At 40.8% G+C, this 15,429-nt stretch overlaps 1 protein-coding gene across 3 annotated transcripts in view; it reads right to left on the bottom strand.

Annotated features, from left to right (window-relative positions):
• Positions 1-15,429, bottom strand: part of AFF1 (ALF transcription elongation factor 1) — a 126,948-nt gene that overhangs the window by 22,658 nt on the left and 88,861 nt on the right. For all 3 annotated transcript variants that reach the window (XM_083177708.1, XM_083177691.1, XM_083177700.1), the window contains exons 5-11: positions 14,582-14,668; positions 12,300-12,336; positions 10,065-10,116; positions 6,913-6,961; positions 5,888-5,925; positions 3,806-3,959; positions 1,333-2,250 (exon numbers count right to left, since the gene is read on the bottom strand). In XM_083177708.1, the coding sequence (XP_083033834.1) occupies positions 1,333-2,250; positions 3,806-3,959; positions 5,888-5,925; positions 6,913-6,961; positions 10,065-10,116; positions 12,300-12,336; positions 14,582-14,668 (1,335 nt within the window). The remainder of the gene's footprint in view (positions 1-1,332; positions 2,251-3,805; positions 3,960-5,887; positions 5,926-6,912; positions 6,962-10,064; positions 10,117-12,299; positions 12,337-14,581; positions 14,669-15,429) is intronic.

The raw sequence follows: 15,429 nt of genomic DNA, 5'->3' as shown, positions 1-15,429 counted from the left end.
GTCAGAAAGAATGGACTAGAATAACCCCCTAGGTGTGGAACAAGGCATTTGTAGGTTTATTAAATGTTTAAAAGAATAAAAAAAGAAAAGTGTAGTTTTCCCAGGTATTTAAAGGCATTGCAATTAAATAAAAAGATATTTGCTCACCTGTCTAGTACAGGGACTCTCCATTCATACGGCTTATGTGTATGTAACAAAGGGTATTCAACTGGCATGTAGGATCTAATGGTTGTGGTGTGTAAAGTAGACTATGGCTTTAGGCTGCCCAGTTGGCATTGCAACATATTGTACATAAAGTGATGGTGCCAGTCACCTTAAGAACTTTACCCCCCCCCCCCCACACACACACACAGTACATCGGAACGGGTGCTTGAATAGCCCTTTATTGCATTCCTCAGCTGTACCCTGCAATACACCCCTCCAGTCCTGGCACCCTAGGCTGCAGCCTAATCAACCTATTGGTTAATCAGGCTCTGTCTGTGGTATAAGGCTTATTGCAATACCGAGACTGTAATTACATAAAATACAGAGAGCCTTATTCAAATTTGTAGAAACACCTGATGGTTTACGTACAAATCCAATGGTGTGGGGTATCGCTCACAGAACCCTGTCAGACGCAGCAAGATTGACACAATGCAGCAGATATTATGCATTTATATGTACAGTACTAGACTATTGGTGGGGGGGGGGGGGGGGGGGATGGGTTCTCAAAACTTGGTGAGAGAAGATGGGGAGAGCACTGACCAATCTGCTTCTGTTATGTTGCAAGCTGCATTTGTAAAATGGCTGATTGGTTGGTACTTTTTCTCACTATATTTTTCGGTGAGCACAAATTCTGTACTACCAGGTATAATATGGGTTAATATGTGTGTGTGTGTTGAACAAAGGAAAGTCCCAAAACTGTACAAAAGCCACTAGCTCCGTACTATACTATAATATTGTATAAAAAAAAACACTACTGGTCCACATAGCTTAGCATAGGTTTACAGGCGTCACATTACAAAAACAGTCATACATTTTCCTGTACATCTGTAAAATGAATTCAGATCTAGAGTAAAGCAAGGCAGGCTGGCTGAACATTCAAAAAGCAAGTTTGCCTTTCATCTATAAACTTGTTCAGTTCATATACCAGTAAACATAGTAATAAGTGACATAAAATAAGGAAAAACATATTATACATATATATATATCTATATAGATATATATATATCTATATAGATATATATATATATCTATATATATATATATAGATATATATATATATACACACACACACACATATATGTGTGTGTGTGTGTGTGTATAATTTAATTTATTTTGAAATTGATTTACCTTTCGCTTTGTGTGCTCTTTGTTATGACTATCTTGATGTGTCTTCTCAGACCGCTCCTTGTTCTTGTGGCGAGGTTCGTGACTGCTCACCTTTTTAGTGTTTGATTCGCTTACTTTGCAAGAACCTCTTGGGACCCTAGACAACAACGCCAATTCTATTTTGACAACAAGAGCAAGGGGTTTTTGACTGTTCCTCAAAGGTGGCAGCAATCTGTTGTCCCCTATAGGTAACAACACTTTGTCCCTGTGACAGTCTTCTCGCACAACAACTGCGGGATGAGTTAGGTTAGTCCTGTGGTTGGCTTTGCTTTGACTATGCACCTTTGGATTGTGGGGGGATTGTGGGAGTGAAGGTGCACGTTGGTGCCGTTCTGTTTGAGTGCTTGGACACTTTTTGGAGCTACTACTGTGGTGAGAGCTCTTGTGCTTCTTTTTTTCACTGGGATGTGCAATGCTTGTACTTGGTTCCTTACGGTCATTTGATTTGGTTTTCACTTTCGTTTTCACAGTAGGCTTCTCTTTGGAAGGCTGGTCTCTTGGCCTGTATGGCGCAGGCTCACTTTCGACTGTAAGACCTCCCTTTGGCTCTTCTTGAAATGAGGCCTTCACAGGTCTCCTGGGCTGTTTAATACCAACAGTCTGCCTGGGAGTAACAGTTTCATTGGTTACAGGGGATTCTGGGAAAGAGGGTTTGTTCTGCTGGTCTTCCCGAGAAGTCCAAATAGCTTTTTTATGTTGAGGTTCAACAGTCTTTGGAGATTCGGAAGGCGGTGGTGAACAACATTCATGTTCTTTATCCTCCCAATGGCTCTCTTGTTCATGATCCACATTATTTTGGTTCTCTGCTAGTGGTGCAGATTGGCTACCTTTGACCAGAAAGTTTCCCAACTGCCATATGCCAGTTGATGAGGTATCATGCTGCAAAATGGATAAGAAAGACAGACTTAGTACGATACACACAAACTTTAGAAAAAAGAAGAAAAACAACGAGAACAATGGGTCTCTGCAAATTAATAGTGTAGTTTTTTTTTTAAATTACAAATGCCTGATAAAAAGATTTTAAAATATACTTTTTAAGCATGTTTAAATAGGAGTTCCTATAGCATTCCTGGCTTAGATACAAAGGAAACCTTTTCACAATCAAGAATTAAAGTCCTTTCAGTGGCCAGAAACCAATGGCAAATGGCGGAATTCTCAAAATTAGACAACCTGCTTAAATGGCAATCTGGTTGTTGTATTTAGACTCTCCCAGTCATAGGTCAACTGCATTTTTTTTCTTAAGCTCATTATTATAAAGATATCTAATGACATTTTACTATATGCTCATTTTGAGGTTCACAGCATGAACTAAAAGTCTACTATAGATGTGTTAGCACATACATAACAGAGCGATGACCGGTCCAATGCAACTCAACTAGCGTTGGGTGTGATTTTTTTATGCATCTTAGTCACAAACTGATGTGACTAGTATGCACAAGGAGACCTTGTTGACTAATTTGATATTCAACACTTGTATACATGTGTGCTTCTGAGTCTGCATATGAAGCACAATAAAGGTTGACAACTCTTAATTTTAGAAGCTTTAGTAAATTATCCCCTTAGTCGCACACAGATATACAAGTGTCACATACAAATTAACCACCTCAGTGCTTCCATTCTGGTGTGTCATAGTGGTATCGCATTGACGCTAAGATGCCTTTTCATTAAAAAACAGATGAAGAAACGCCTAATGCTAGCAGAGTCTCACGGAACATTGTGCACCATGAGGGACTGTTTTGCGCAACTGCAGCAAAGATTTATGAGTACAAATCTGTATATACGGGGTGTACAACCGAATCATTAAAATGAAGATTTTAACTATTTAAACCCATAGGTCTCTTCTTCACACACTACCCAGATACATCCAGAGATGCTTGAAATAACTAATGAATTATCTTTTAAGTTAAGGATCTTTTTTGGTTTGTTTTGTTTAAAGTGGCCTTAAGAAGAGTAGAACTGTTCCACTTTGAAATTATTAAAATAAACATGAAGTCTTATATTCAGATTTGTTATGGAAACCATTGTTTCGTTCTGGCACAGTCTGGTGATGAAGATTATATGTATTATTTATTGTTCAACAGCCCTGCACTTACCATACAAATTAAATTAATGATACAAGTTTGTGACATTCAAAAATATCCTCTATATGACGAAGATAAAAATGTGCCCTTTCAATAAAGGCCATGCTAAATATTTACATTTGACAAGTTTTTAATAATTGTACATAGAAATATGTGTTGCTAGTAACTTCAAGTTTACATAAAGTTATGTTGTTGGCTTACTATCCTTTTAAAGATTCAACAAAGCATATTGTGCTTTTATATGTGGCGTTGGTTTCTTATCGGTTTTCAATGTAACCGGCTTTCGTGAGAGTTAATCAACAGCAGCTGTGTGTGTTCAGACTGAGAATGTCAGACATATCTTGTTGCATTACCACTGGGCTAGGAGATCTCCGTGGAGCATGGACTTCACTGTCACTGGAACCACTTTCACTCTCCGAGTCTGAAGAGCTGTCCGTGACACTTGCCTCGGTTTCCACACTGCCGGAATGTGCTGAAGCCACACTGTCCACCTGAGACAGCACAACACTAAAAAAAAGATAGCACAAGAAGTTAACTCAAAGCACCTGTCAGCTTATTACATGTAAAACTGTGATATACTGCTCCTCCATACCAGGGTGGCACCTTTTTTATAATGGTACAGTCTGACACTACCATTACCAGAAAGAGAGGAGGCCATTGCTACCTTCTGACTAATGAGGTAAGCAATTAGGGATGGAGGGATCAGGGTTTTGAATTATGGAAATCAGGAACATGCATGGCATGAAGATCAGTACATCATGTATTATAATGAAACTGCACCAATGTTTAGACTATGCTCCAATTGATGAAATTGATTTCAAGATATAAAACCAAGTTTGTGCACTATTTTCAGCACTGAATTGAAATGCTAAGTAATCATTTTCTTGAACATATTTAGTGCCAGTTACACATCATGTCCCCAATAGTGTCAGTTACACATCATGCCCCCAGTAGTGCCAGTTACACATCATGCCCCCAATAGTGCCAGTTACACATCATGCCCACAGTAGTGCCAGTTTCACATCATGTCCCCAGTAGTGCCAGTTACACATCATGTCCCCAGTAGTGCCAGTTACACATCATGCCCCCAGTAGTGCCAGTTACATATCATGCCCCCAGTAGTGCTTTAGCAAAAAAATAAAATAAAAATACATTCTGGAAATTATCGTTTTCAGAATAATTTGGATAACAGATATCCGGATAATGGATACTCCTTTTTTTTCTTCTTCTGGTTATCCTACATACATAAACATTGGCTTAGATCGCTCCTGGAGAGAGAGGTGCAATACTAACAAAAAAAAAAAAAAAAAACACCTTCTGCTTACCATCTCGAATGTCTCTCTTGAGCATCTGCTATTACCAACCACCCCACACACTAGTCTCTGTCTGGTAAAGAATGCTACATACTGTAGTATCTAGTTCCCACAGTGCACTGAGCCAAAAGTTAACTCAGTAAGGACCGTGCTGGAACTTCCATACTAATACACAGATTACAGACATGTCACACCAAGCTACACAAAAGAAGGTTACTCAATTGATGTGGTAAGTACAGGTAATATAGACCTTTGTCCCAGGTATAGTACATTTTGTATATAGGAAAGCAGCCACAACTGACAACTACCAGTATCCTATAACAGGGAAATGAAACCCCCCCCCCCCCAAGCCTCTTGGCAGTCCAATCATTGGAATTGGGATGGGGCATGCATAAAGCCTATGAAAGACTAAGTTAAACCATCCATTTCCTCAAAAACACCTGGTTATGCCACAACCTCTAGTGGCAGATGTGTGTGGCCACCTCCAGACATTAGCAATACTTGGGCCCAGGCAGTCACAAAGGTGAGGTGGATCAAGGTTTTTTTTTTATGTACAGCAAGTTAATAAATTACTTTGTCTTTTTGTGTAATGATTACATTGAGAGCTAAAACAGACCCCAAAAATTGTACACCACAGACCAGGAAATTAATTTAATAAACAATTATATTTTAAATCCATTAATACATTATCTTAGTTACCGATAATCATATTCCAGAGAGTAGATGTTATATATAAGCTCTGTAGTGGTGTTCAAGCTGTGGTCAACGGCTTGTCTAATAAACTTGTTTATGAAGGTTCTCTATAATTCTATTTACTGGTTTAGTCAATACTTTGTTTTTCCTTGCAGGTTATGTGAACAATGCCTATTTTAGCATAGGTGATCCCTATGACTGCATTTTCCTTTTTTGGGTTATAAAAAAGCCACAAGAGGACCACCACCAAAAGGAACTTGCTGTGTACATTATTAAAAGGTCTTTCAGGGTATTAAAAATAATAGCTGGCGTGGAGTTAAAGCCCAATTGGAGGTATAGTGTGACATTGCTTAGAGAACTTCCTCTCCCACAGATATACCATTTTTGGAATATGCAAGCACAAGCTCTGACATGACAGATAAGACATACCTTGATGGAGCAGAGGAGGAAAGTGGCTTTTCGGCAATCTGCAGAATTAAAACAAAAGTGTATTATGATCATCACTTAAATATTACAGTAGAACATCAATAGCTATTATACAACTAGATAGTTGTAATAAAGTTTATTTATCAAAAGTAGGGTACTCTTTACCTAGAAGGGCTCCCACGATTTTTATCTTGGGCATCGCAAGGTAAAAAATCGCGTCGGTCGCATCGCATGCGACCAAAAAATCGCATGCAATGCGACCGACGCGATTACCGCGATTTCCCATAGGGAACAATGTTAAATGTCCCAATTGACCCGATTTTCCATAGGGAACAATGTTAAATGGCCCACAGAGGCCAAATAGGCACCCTGAAGTGTGAAATGGCCCCCCCAATTGTTAACGCCACCCCACGATCAACGCCAACCCGAAGCGTGGCGAGCACAGCGAGCCCGCGAGGGGCGGCGGTACGCGTCCTACGACCTTTTCATACCCCCACTATCCACGTCGGCGTGGAGTTGAGAATAGAAAGTGTGGCGAGCGCAGCGAGCCACCGAGCCCGAAGCGTGGCGAGCCCCGCGAGGGGACGCGGACACCTGTGAAGCTCGCGAGGGGACGCGTATACCTGTGAAGGTGTCCGCGTCCGCTAGCCACGCTTCGGGCTCGCTGAGCTCGCCACACTTTCTATTCTCAACTTCACGCCGACGTGGATAGTGGGAATATGAAAAGGTCGTAGGACACGTACCACCGCGGCTCGCCACGCTTCGGGTTGACGTTGATCGTGGGGTGGCGTTAACAATTGGGGCGGCCATTTCACACTTCAGGGTGCCTATTTGGCCTATGTGGGCCATGTAACATTGTTCCCTATGGAAAATCGGGTCAATTGGGACATTTAACATTGTTCCCTATGGGAAATCGCGGTAATCGCGTCGGTCGCATCGCATGCGATTTTTTGGTACATGCGATGCCCGTGATGGGCGCCCTTCTAGGTAAAGAGTACCAAAAGTAGTAACTGAAAGTTGTGACATACCTCCTCTTCCTCACTGTCCTCACTGATGTCGAGGTCATCCTCCAACATGCTAGTAGAAAAAGGATTGGCAAAGATTAACTACTTTTAAGCATACATAACAAAAATTCTTACACACTTTTTGGAAAAGTACAAAAACTTAAAATAAACTCCTAAATCATGATATAGAAAATATACAGAATATAACATACCCCTTATGCTGCTTTCAGACCGCATCTCTGGCTTTGACCCTGTATTTGGAAACGTTTCCAAAAACGGGTCTGCCAGATAAAACCCCTTTCACACCGCAGCACTTAAACGGTATATTACCGTTTAAGTGCCGATTTTTTGACACTGGCAGACCCGTTTTTGGAAACTTTCCAAATACAGGGTCAAAGCCAGTGCAGCCTTCAGCCCTCCCCTCCGTGCAGCTCCCCCCTCCTCCCCCCCCCTCGCGTGTGTCGACGCCCCCCGCGCGTGTCGACGCGCGCCCCCCCCCGTGTCGACTTACCCCGTGCCGGTACCTCCGTTGTGGATCCCGGCACTGCAGCTCAGTATGCTCGGAAAGCACTTATGAAAAAAGTGTCTTCCAGAAAATGGCTGCCCCATAGGAAACCCTGTTTAAAAAAACTGTCTTTCGTACGGGGGCAGCCATTTTCTGAAAGACACTTTTTTCATAAGTGCTTTCCGAGCATACTGAGCTGCAGTGCCGGGAACCACAACGGAGATACCGGCACGGGGTAAGTCGACACGGGGGGGGGGGGCGCCGACACGCGCGGGGGGGGGGGGGCGTCGACACGCGCGCGGGGGGTGGCTCCAGTGCTGTGAATACTTAATGAGCGCTCGTTAAGTATTCACTGTGCTGAATTTAGGACCCAGCTCATTGGCTGGGTCCTAAATACCGTTTCAGAACCGATTTTGAGCCTAAAATACCGGTTCTGAAACGGGTAGGACCCTGCATTTTAACCGGTTAGAAAAAACGTTTTTTTCTAACCGGTTAAGTGGTCCTGCACCTTTCAGACCGCACACATTACCGTTTTAAAACGGTAAAAAAACGGCAATATACCGTTTTTAAAGTGCGGTCTGAAAGGGGCATTACTGTATAAACTATTCAGTCTCATGAGACAAACTCAAAACTCAAGTATGTTTACAACATCAAAAACATTGCCAATGGGTAAATAATTAATTTAACAATTGCTATTAATATATACAAACTAAGGGGGGTATTCAATTTGACTTGCCCTATTCAATGATAAGGCATCTGCAAATGCCTTATCTGCAAATAAATTATAAGGCATATGCAAAAATGGACTTAAAAATGGGCGAAACGGTCTGTTATGGAATACTGATCGGGAAATTAGTGCTGATTTTTTGCTTGGCCAGGCAATTCTGTCGGGATTGTTTACCCCCTAAGCCTCTTCAAAAGAAGTGTCTATAAAAAAGGTCTGCCTCTGCAGCTATATTACTCCATATACAAGCAAAAATATTGCCACTATGTACACAAAATAGTCAATAACAATGATTTTGCCATGCTTTAAGCATCGTGCATCCTGATACAGACAGAGAAAAAGAAAACCAAAGAAATCAGAATCATAAACAAATAGTAATAATAGTCCTTGTGTTATGCAATGTACTGGACCCTCTAAAATGTAATAATTGTAAGATCTAATATGCAAATCTCCTAGACATCGTGTGCCAGTAAGTGGGCAAATGGAGCTACACCAGTCCCTGTATACCTTACCAGGCTATGATGGAAACAAATGTTGAGCTACTCATTACAAGAGGATCATGGTGAAGACTATCTCCACATCTGAACTCAGCTCCATGGCCATTATGACCATGGACACCGGCAGCTGCGAATGTCACTAATCACAGCAAACAAGGAAGCACACGGAAGTGGTTACGCACTCTCCTGCTCTCACTGCCAGCCCTTCCCATGAAAGCAAACATGTGAAAGAGGAGTGTCAACCAAGTATGAATGCATAAAGTGGCATTCAGTTATTAATATCACGCTGAACCGTCACTTTGCATCTTGTGTTGCAATTAAACTAATATGGTAATCTGTCAGGTGCCAATAACAACTGCAGGTCAAGTATACCTTATCCAAAAAGCTCGGGACCAGAAGCCTTTTGGAAAACTGATTATTCGGTATTTCAGAATATTTTTATATTTCAATGAGGTATCTATAAACAATAGCAATGCCATTCTATTGAATGCACTATCATTTTTGGAAATCAATAGAAATGACAATAAAACTGGCTTGATTCCAGAATTCTGGATGAAGGAGGGGTAGAAAATTATAAAAAAATATTTGAGATGTTTTCACTTCCAGAATATGCATCACATTGATAGTTATTTCACGCTGCCAAGCAAATTATTTGAAGGTGAAACAGGGCATGTGCAAAATTTTATAAAAATATTCAAAGTACAAACTAAGCAAACATACTCTTATGCACATTTCAGCATTCACTGGGATCAACTGAACAGAGATAACCAGAGGACCCATTGGTTCATGTGTCTACTCTCATTTTCTAATTTTCCAAGAATTCGTTACATGAATTCAGTGGTTCCAAAACTGTATGCCATGGTATTGAGGTGCCTCAGGACACTTGCAGGGATACACCGGCCAATCATAAAATATACGGACAAACATAAGTGAATATTGTCATTCACCACATAAGTAAACCTAAGTAAACACAATTTACTGTACTTGATTTAATTTTTTTTTTTAATTTTTAATAAAAACTTTTGGCCTAGGGGTGCCATGAAAAAAAAATCTGGTTATCTAGGGATGGGAATAAAGGGGTCCATGTACCAAGCCTTGGATACAGATAAAGTGGATGGAGATAACGGACCAGACAACCAGCTTTTGTTATGAGCAAACCTGTTTTGTAAGCATATTAAAATATAGTTGCAAATATAAAATACATAAGAAATTATAGCAATATATGATATTATAAATATAAGATTCCACTTCTCAATAATTGGCACCCCAGATAAGAGAGAAAGAGAACGAGAAACATATTCCATAACATCTATAAACATAAGTGCATGCATTCTATGACAAAATGTTGTTATGGGTTGTACATAATTTCCTTTATGACCTAGCAAAGAAAGAGCGAAACACTGCAAAACTATTCACACAAACTAGGAAAATATAATTCAGATTTACTTACGATGATCCCTTTTGTGGGCTTGGCAAAATCTTTGGAGAGGCATCATAGCGTTCTGAAAGTGAAACAGATAGTTGGTTTTCTCTGCTGGAGAAGAACATGTTAAACCACATTTTAAACCCAGAATACCATTTGAAAAGGACATAAGCTATGAGTGTCAAACAAACAATATGTATATAGTAAATATATTATAAAGTTATCTATCCATAATTCAGTTGGGGGAAGACGTACCTCAGAAAGAAATAAAAAAAAATAGCAAAATAACAAAATAAGCCAAACTACCCCCATAAAAAAGGTATAACTGGAAAAGTTACCTATGCTCAGTGACAACAGGCAATTATGGGCTGTATCAGGTTTTTTTTTTAGGCGAAATTGGTGGCTGAGGTATGAGGCCCAAAAGGACACCTATATGGCGAGTTGGTGACAGGTATATTTTAAAAATGAATCTAGGAAGGGATGGACAGCTTTCAAAAAATTAAATAATTTCAACTTAATAATTACACAGTTCTGGCCTTAATGGAAAATAGTATAAAGTGGTATATAGAATGCTTTGGTTTTCCCATTTTTATATTTTTTTATTAAATATGTCAAATATTTTTATTGTGTATTCATATATGAATAAATTATTTAGCAAATTAAACAAAAACTGTATAGGAGATGCTAAATTTTGTAATTAATAAATTCAAGGCTTTATCAGTCAAACTAAATTATCTTCTGTGAGACATTTTCACGACAGGATGTAACAAATATATAAACGGAACCCAGAACCTTATCTTAACGTTGAAATAAAGCTGAAAACCACTACTTTTTTGCACCTGAAAGCTTATGCAAGGCTGGTAATCGTGGATCATTAGGAATATTTCAATGACAGAGATTTGGCTTCTTAATAGTATTTATGCAGATAAACATGGTTGTCTATTGTGATTTGGTACCCTGAGATGCTCTGTAAACATGGCTCTCTTATTGGATGGTTGGCAAGATCGGCAGATTTTCACAGTAATAAGTAAAATGATTTGTACATAATGTACAGAATAATGGATCTTGTAAAAAAGAGTGGTGTAGAAACATGGGTTGCTGGGGCAAAAAGGGCCCAAAGCAAAGTGATGTCAGGGACAAGTGATGGGTAATATGAGGAGTGGCAATAGGATGTATAGCCAGGACTAGTAAGGGGGGCAAATACTACTTTTTTCAACTTGATACAATTCGCTATAATTCTGCCTTCAAAAAGTGTACTCAGTGCATCAGGGAATATACTTCTCTAGTAATTCACACCCGTTTGCTCCCAAACTGTCTGCCTAGGACACTCTGGGGGTGCACCAAGGCTCTTGCAGAGATACCTCAGGTTAGTGATTCAGGATCAAAACAAAATATTTACTGTTAAATTGGTAGCCACTAACTCTGGTTTTGCCTACCAAACATAAAACGTGGACAACACAAAGCACAACTGTATGCCACCACATAACTGAACATAAGGATAGCACAATTTACATTTAATATTCTTTACACAATTTATCAATACTTTTTTATCCTAGTGGCAGCATTAAGAGACACTGCGGATACTCTATGGCAGGCTTTCCCAACCACGGTCCTCAAGGCACACCAACAGTGCAGGTTTTAGTGATATCCACGCTTCAGCACAGATGGTTTAATCAGAATCACTCAGGTACTAATTAAATCACCTGTGCTCAAGCCTGGATATCACTAAAACCTGCACTGTTGGTGTGCCTTGAAAACCGTGGTTGGGAAAGCCTGCTCTATGGTGCCACCGATCTAGACTATGAGGGTCAATATTAATAACCGTATACACTCTCTCACTCTAATATTTCTAACCCTTTCACATTGCCAGATTAACCCGGGCTGGATGTGGGTTGCTGACATAAGGACCTGGGTCGAGGTGCAGTGTGAAAGCACCAAACCTTATAACGGGGGCAAGCAACCAGGCAATTTGGCCTGGGTTAAATGAAGGGTTAAGCCCAGTTCATGGTCTGTAAATGGGCAAACGAGGTTTAATTGTGACCCGGCTTCGTGATGGGAAAGGGATATGAATTAGTGTTCTAAAAGGAAATCTAGGGAGTTTTGAAAGTAAGTATGTTAATATATTTGTAATATATAAACTCTACTAAATTTGGATTTATGTAACAAAAAGGTCACACAGAGGTATTACAAATGTAAAGAATGATATTCTGTTCCTCACCCACCACCCCAGGCTGTTTTACACATTAGTTTATCATCACTCACTGTGGTTGACTTTGACAGATGGAACATGCTGACTGTCCTGAGGTGCAGCAGGAGAAAGTGAAGGAAATGTAAAAAGCTTGTATTAATTTCAGCATAACTGCAACATACAAATACACCCCCAGCACACAACATCATTGGTAACTACTTCAGAACTGATGCTGATTTTAGTTCTACCAGCCATACCCCTTTTTATGCTGTATTTTATCAACACACCCTGTACGTTACCTTGTAATTTGTTTTTTTGTTTGCCATGTACTGCGCTGCGGACACTTTGAGGCACCTTATATATAAACGAACTACAGAGCATAGAAACATCTGCCAATCTGAAGGAGGATTAGAAGCTTCACAAATTTTCACTAAATGTTCAAGTAACCAAATACTTTCTATGAGGGATTAATCACATGGCAGCACCATGGACTTTTTCTTCACAGGACAGTCACAATACTAGGCCACCAAAACCAGGCAAGCATATTTTTCAGGAAGTTTTAGCTTGGTTCTAATTGTGCAATGGCAATTCAGGCTAGCTAGGCCACATCTTTTTTCACCTTATAGTCACCCCCATTCTGTACTGGATTCTCCACCTCCGGCTTGTCTAAAGTCAAGTAGGATGCTGCCAGACAATGCATTTGTGAAAAGATTTCTGCATACAGGGCCTGATTCCAATTTGTATACAATGTTCATGCTATTCAGCATAGACTGCGTGTGTGCCAAAATCGCACTGCACACAATGCCCCTTCACTGTGATGGTTTATTCACATAGGGGGAGATTCTCTAAGCTAAAAATGCTGTAAAACCCCAGTTATCAGGGTTTTTACCGCATTTTGGGATGCTCTAAGCATCCCCCGCCGGGTTACCGCGGTGGGGGGCATCGACAGAAAAATCTGGCGATGCCCCATAGAAGCCTATGGGCTTCTAACGCAAACCCACTGCCACCCCGCACCGTCCTACCGCCGCATCGACCCCCCCTTACCTGTGTCCGGGCAGCACGGAGCTGTGCTGCCCGGACCTGTGACCTCCTCCCTGCACTAAAATCCTCTTCAGGGTGCAGGGAGGAGGAGAGCTCGGCGCAGCAGCAGCAGCGCCGGGTAAAGGAGGGAGGGGAGAGCCGCCGGGTCCCCATGGGACCCGCTGACTCTCACCGCAAAGGACAGCTTTTAATGCAAGAGCTGTCCTTTGCCATAATTATCGCATATGTTAGAACATATGCGATAATTATGTCTGTGATGAGCGGCGAAGGGGGGCGGAGCTGAGCCGCAATTCTTAGAAACTCTCCCCCATAGTGATTTAGCATAAGAGACCGCTTGTGGAAGGAAAAGGGAAGTGGCAAAAAAAAAATGCAGACATGCCACAACCGTTTTCAGGACACGTTTCTGCCTTCAGTCTCCATCATGTACATAGAGTACCATGACACCAGTGTCACAACTTCCACTGCCAGTGTGCGGCAAAAGGTTGACGCATTGGGTCGACCATTGAAAGTGACATGGCTTCGGTCGACACCTGGAATAGGTCGGCATGCTTAACGTCAACACAAGCTTTAGGCTGACAATGTTTAGGTCGTCAGTCAAAAGGTTGACATGAGTTTTTCTTTTTTGATGCAACAGGTGGTATTTTATGCCCTACCATCTATAAGGGCATGGAGAGAGAATATAATAGTGTGCCAAAAGCATGGTGAGCGCAGCGAGCCATGCAGGGGGACACGGTGCACCAATATGGTGTCCATGTTGAAATTCGGGACAAATTTGAGGTGTCAATCTAAGCCATGTCGACCTTCTGTGGTCGACCTAATGCATTGTTGACCTTTGGTGGGTCTACCCAAAGACAAATACCCAGTTAATGTTCCTTATTTCTACATCAATGATGCATGAAGACTGCAGAACGGCAGCTATATAGGCATGTGTGTACAAATAGAGATCAAGCCCACAATACTTTTCTGACACTCCAGAAAGGAGAAACATTGAAAGAAGAGGCTCGCATGGAATGACATCTTAATGCCAGCCAATTGCAGTTTGTTCTTTTAAATAAATATACAATCTAATATAAAAAGTTGATATACATTACAACTGCAAGAATACCACTAGCCAAATACACCCTCTGCAGGGGACAACCTTAAACATGCATGTCTGTGCATATGATAATGCAAAATGACCATTTACTAAATTCAAAACATAATATTTCCCCACTGTTGCTTAAGCCTGTATATTCCTATCAACTTTTACACTTACAGGCATACTGAAACAGTTACCAAACACTACTTTATATGCATTCAAGACTGGAGAACAAACCTTAGCAGGAAAAGCAAATTTGGAAGGTTCAGCGGTGCTTGGTGTGTGGATGGCTGTTAATGGTGGAGGCCATGAATGTGTCATTTCCTAGAAGAGCCAAATACAGTCTAAGTGATGTATATGGATGTGAGGCTGAACAACACATCATTCGTCATAAAGGCATCCTCAGAGCAAAATGGTCTTTAACAGAGAACAGGTTTTATGGCAGAGGACTATACATTGATCATAAATGCATACCTTTTATCTAGCAAACTATGATCCGATCACCTTATCCTATATACAATAACATGAGGTGAATGTGTTTAATACACCTTTGTCACCAAGTCCGATAACTGCAATTTAATTTTTTTTTATAAGCAGGGATGGACTACCCCATAGGTGTACAGTGTACACCACCGATGGGCCGACATCATCCTCCAGGAGTCACAAACTTTGTGCGTCAGGATCATGGATGAACTTGGGTGCTTCATTTGTTTTTATGGAAGCTACACCAATAGTAACCCTCTTGCCAATGAAAGCAGGATTTCCCTTCACACCGATCATCCGTCTAATCGTTGGCCAAGTACCTCTGTGGCGCTTGGCCATAGACCTAAATCTTAGAATCACAATGATTCAAGGTGGGCACTCTTAACTGAACTTCCTACAAAGGATTTGCATTTTAGATAGTTTCAAGTTTTTTATATGCATGTTTGTTTATAGCAGTGGTTCCCAAATGCAGCCCCAAGGCACCACAACAACCCATAAGAACATCCATGCTTAGACTCAGGGAACATAAGCAGTACCTCAGTCATTATACCTCTGTGCACAAGCAGGAATAGCCCTAAAATCTGGTCTTTTAGGGTGCCTTG

Source organism: Crinia signifera, chromosome 1 (assembly GCF_055691185.1).
Source record: "Crinia signifera chromosome 1, ASM5569118v1, whole genome shotgun sequence".
Lineage (NCBI taxonomy): Eukaryota > Metazoa > Chordata > Amphibia > Anura > Myobatrachidae > Crinia > Crinia signifera.
Note: the sequence above shows the minus strand (reverse complement) of the source record. Positions and strands in the feature narration are given on the sequence as shown.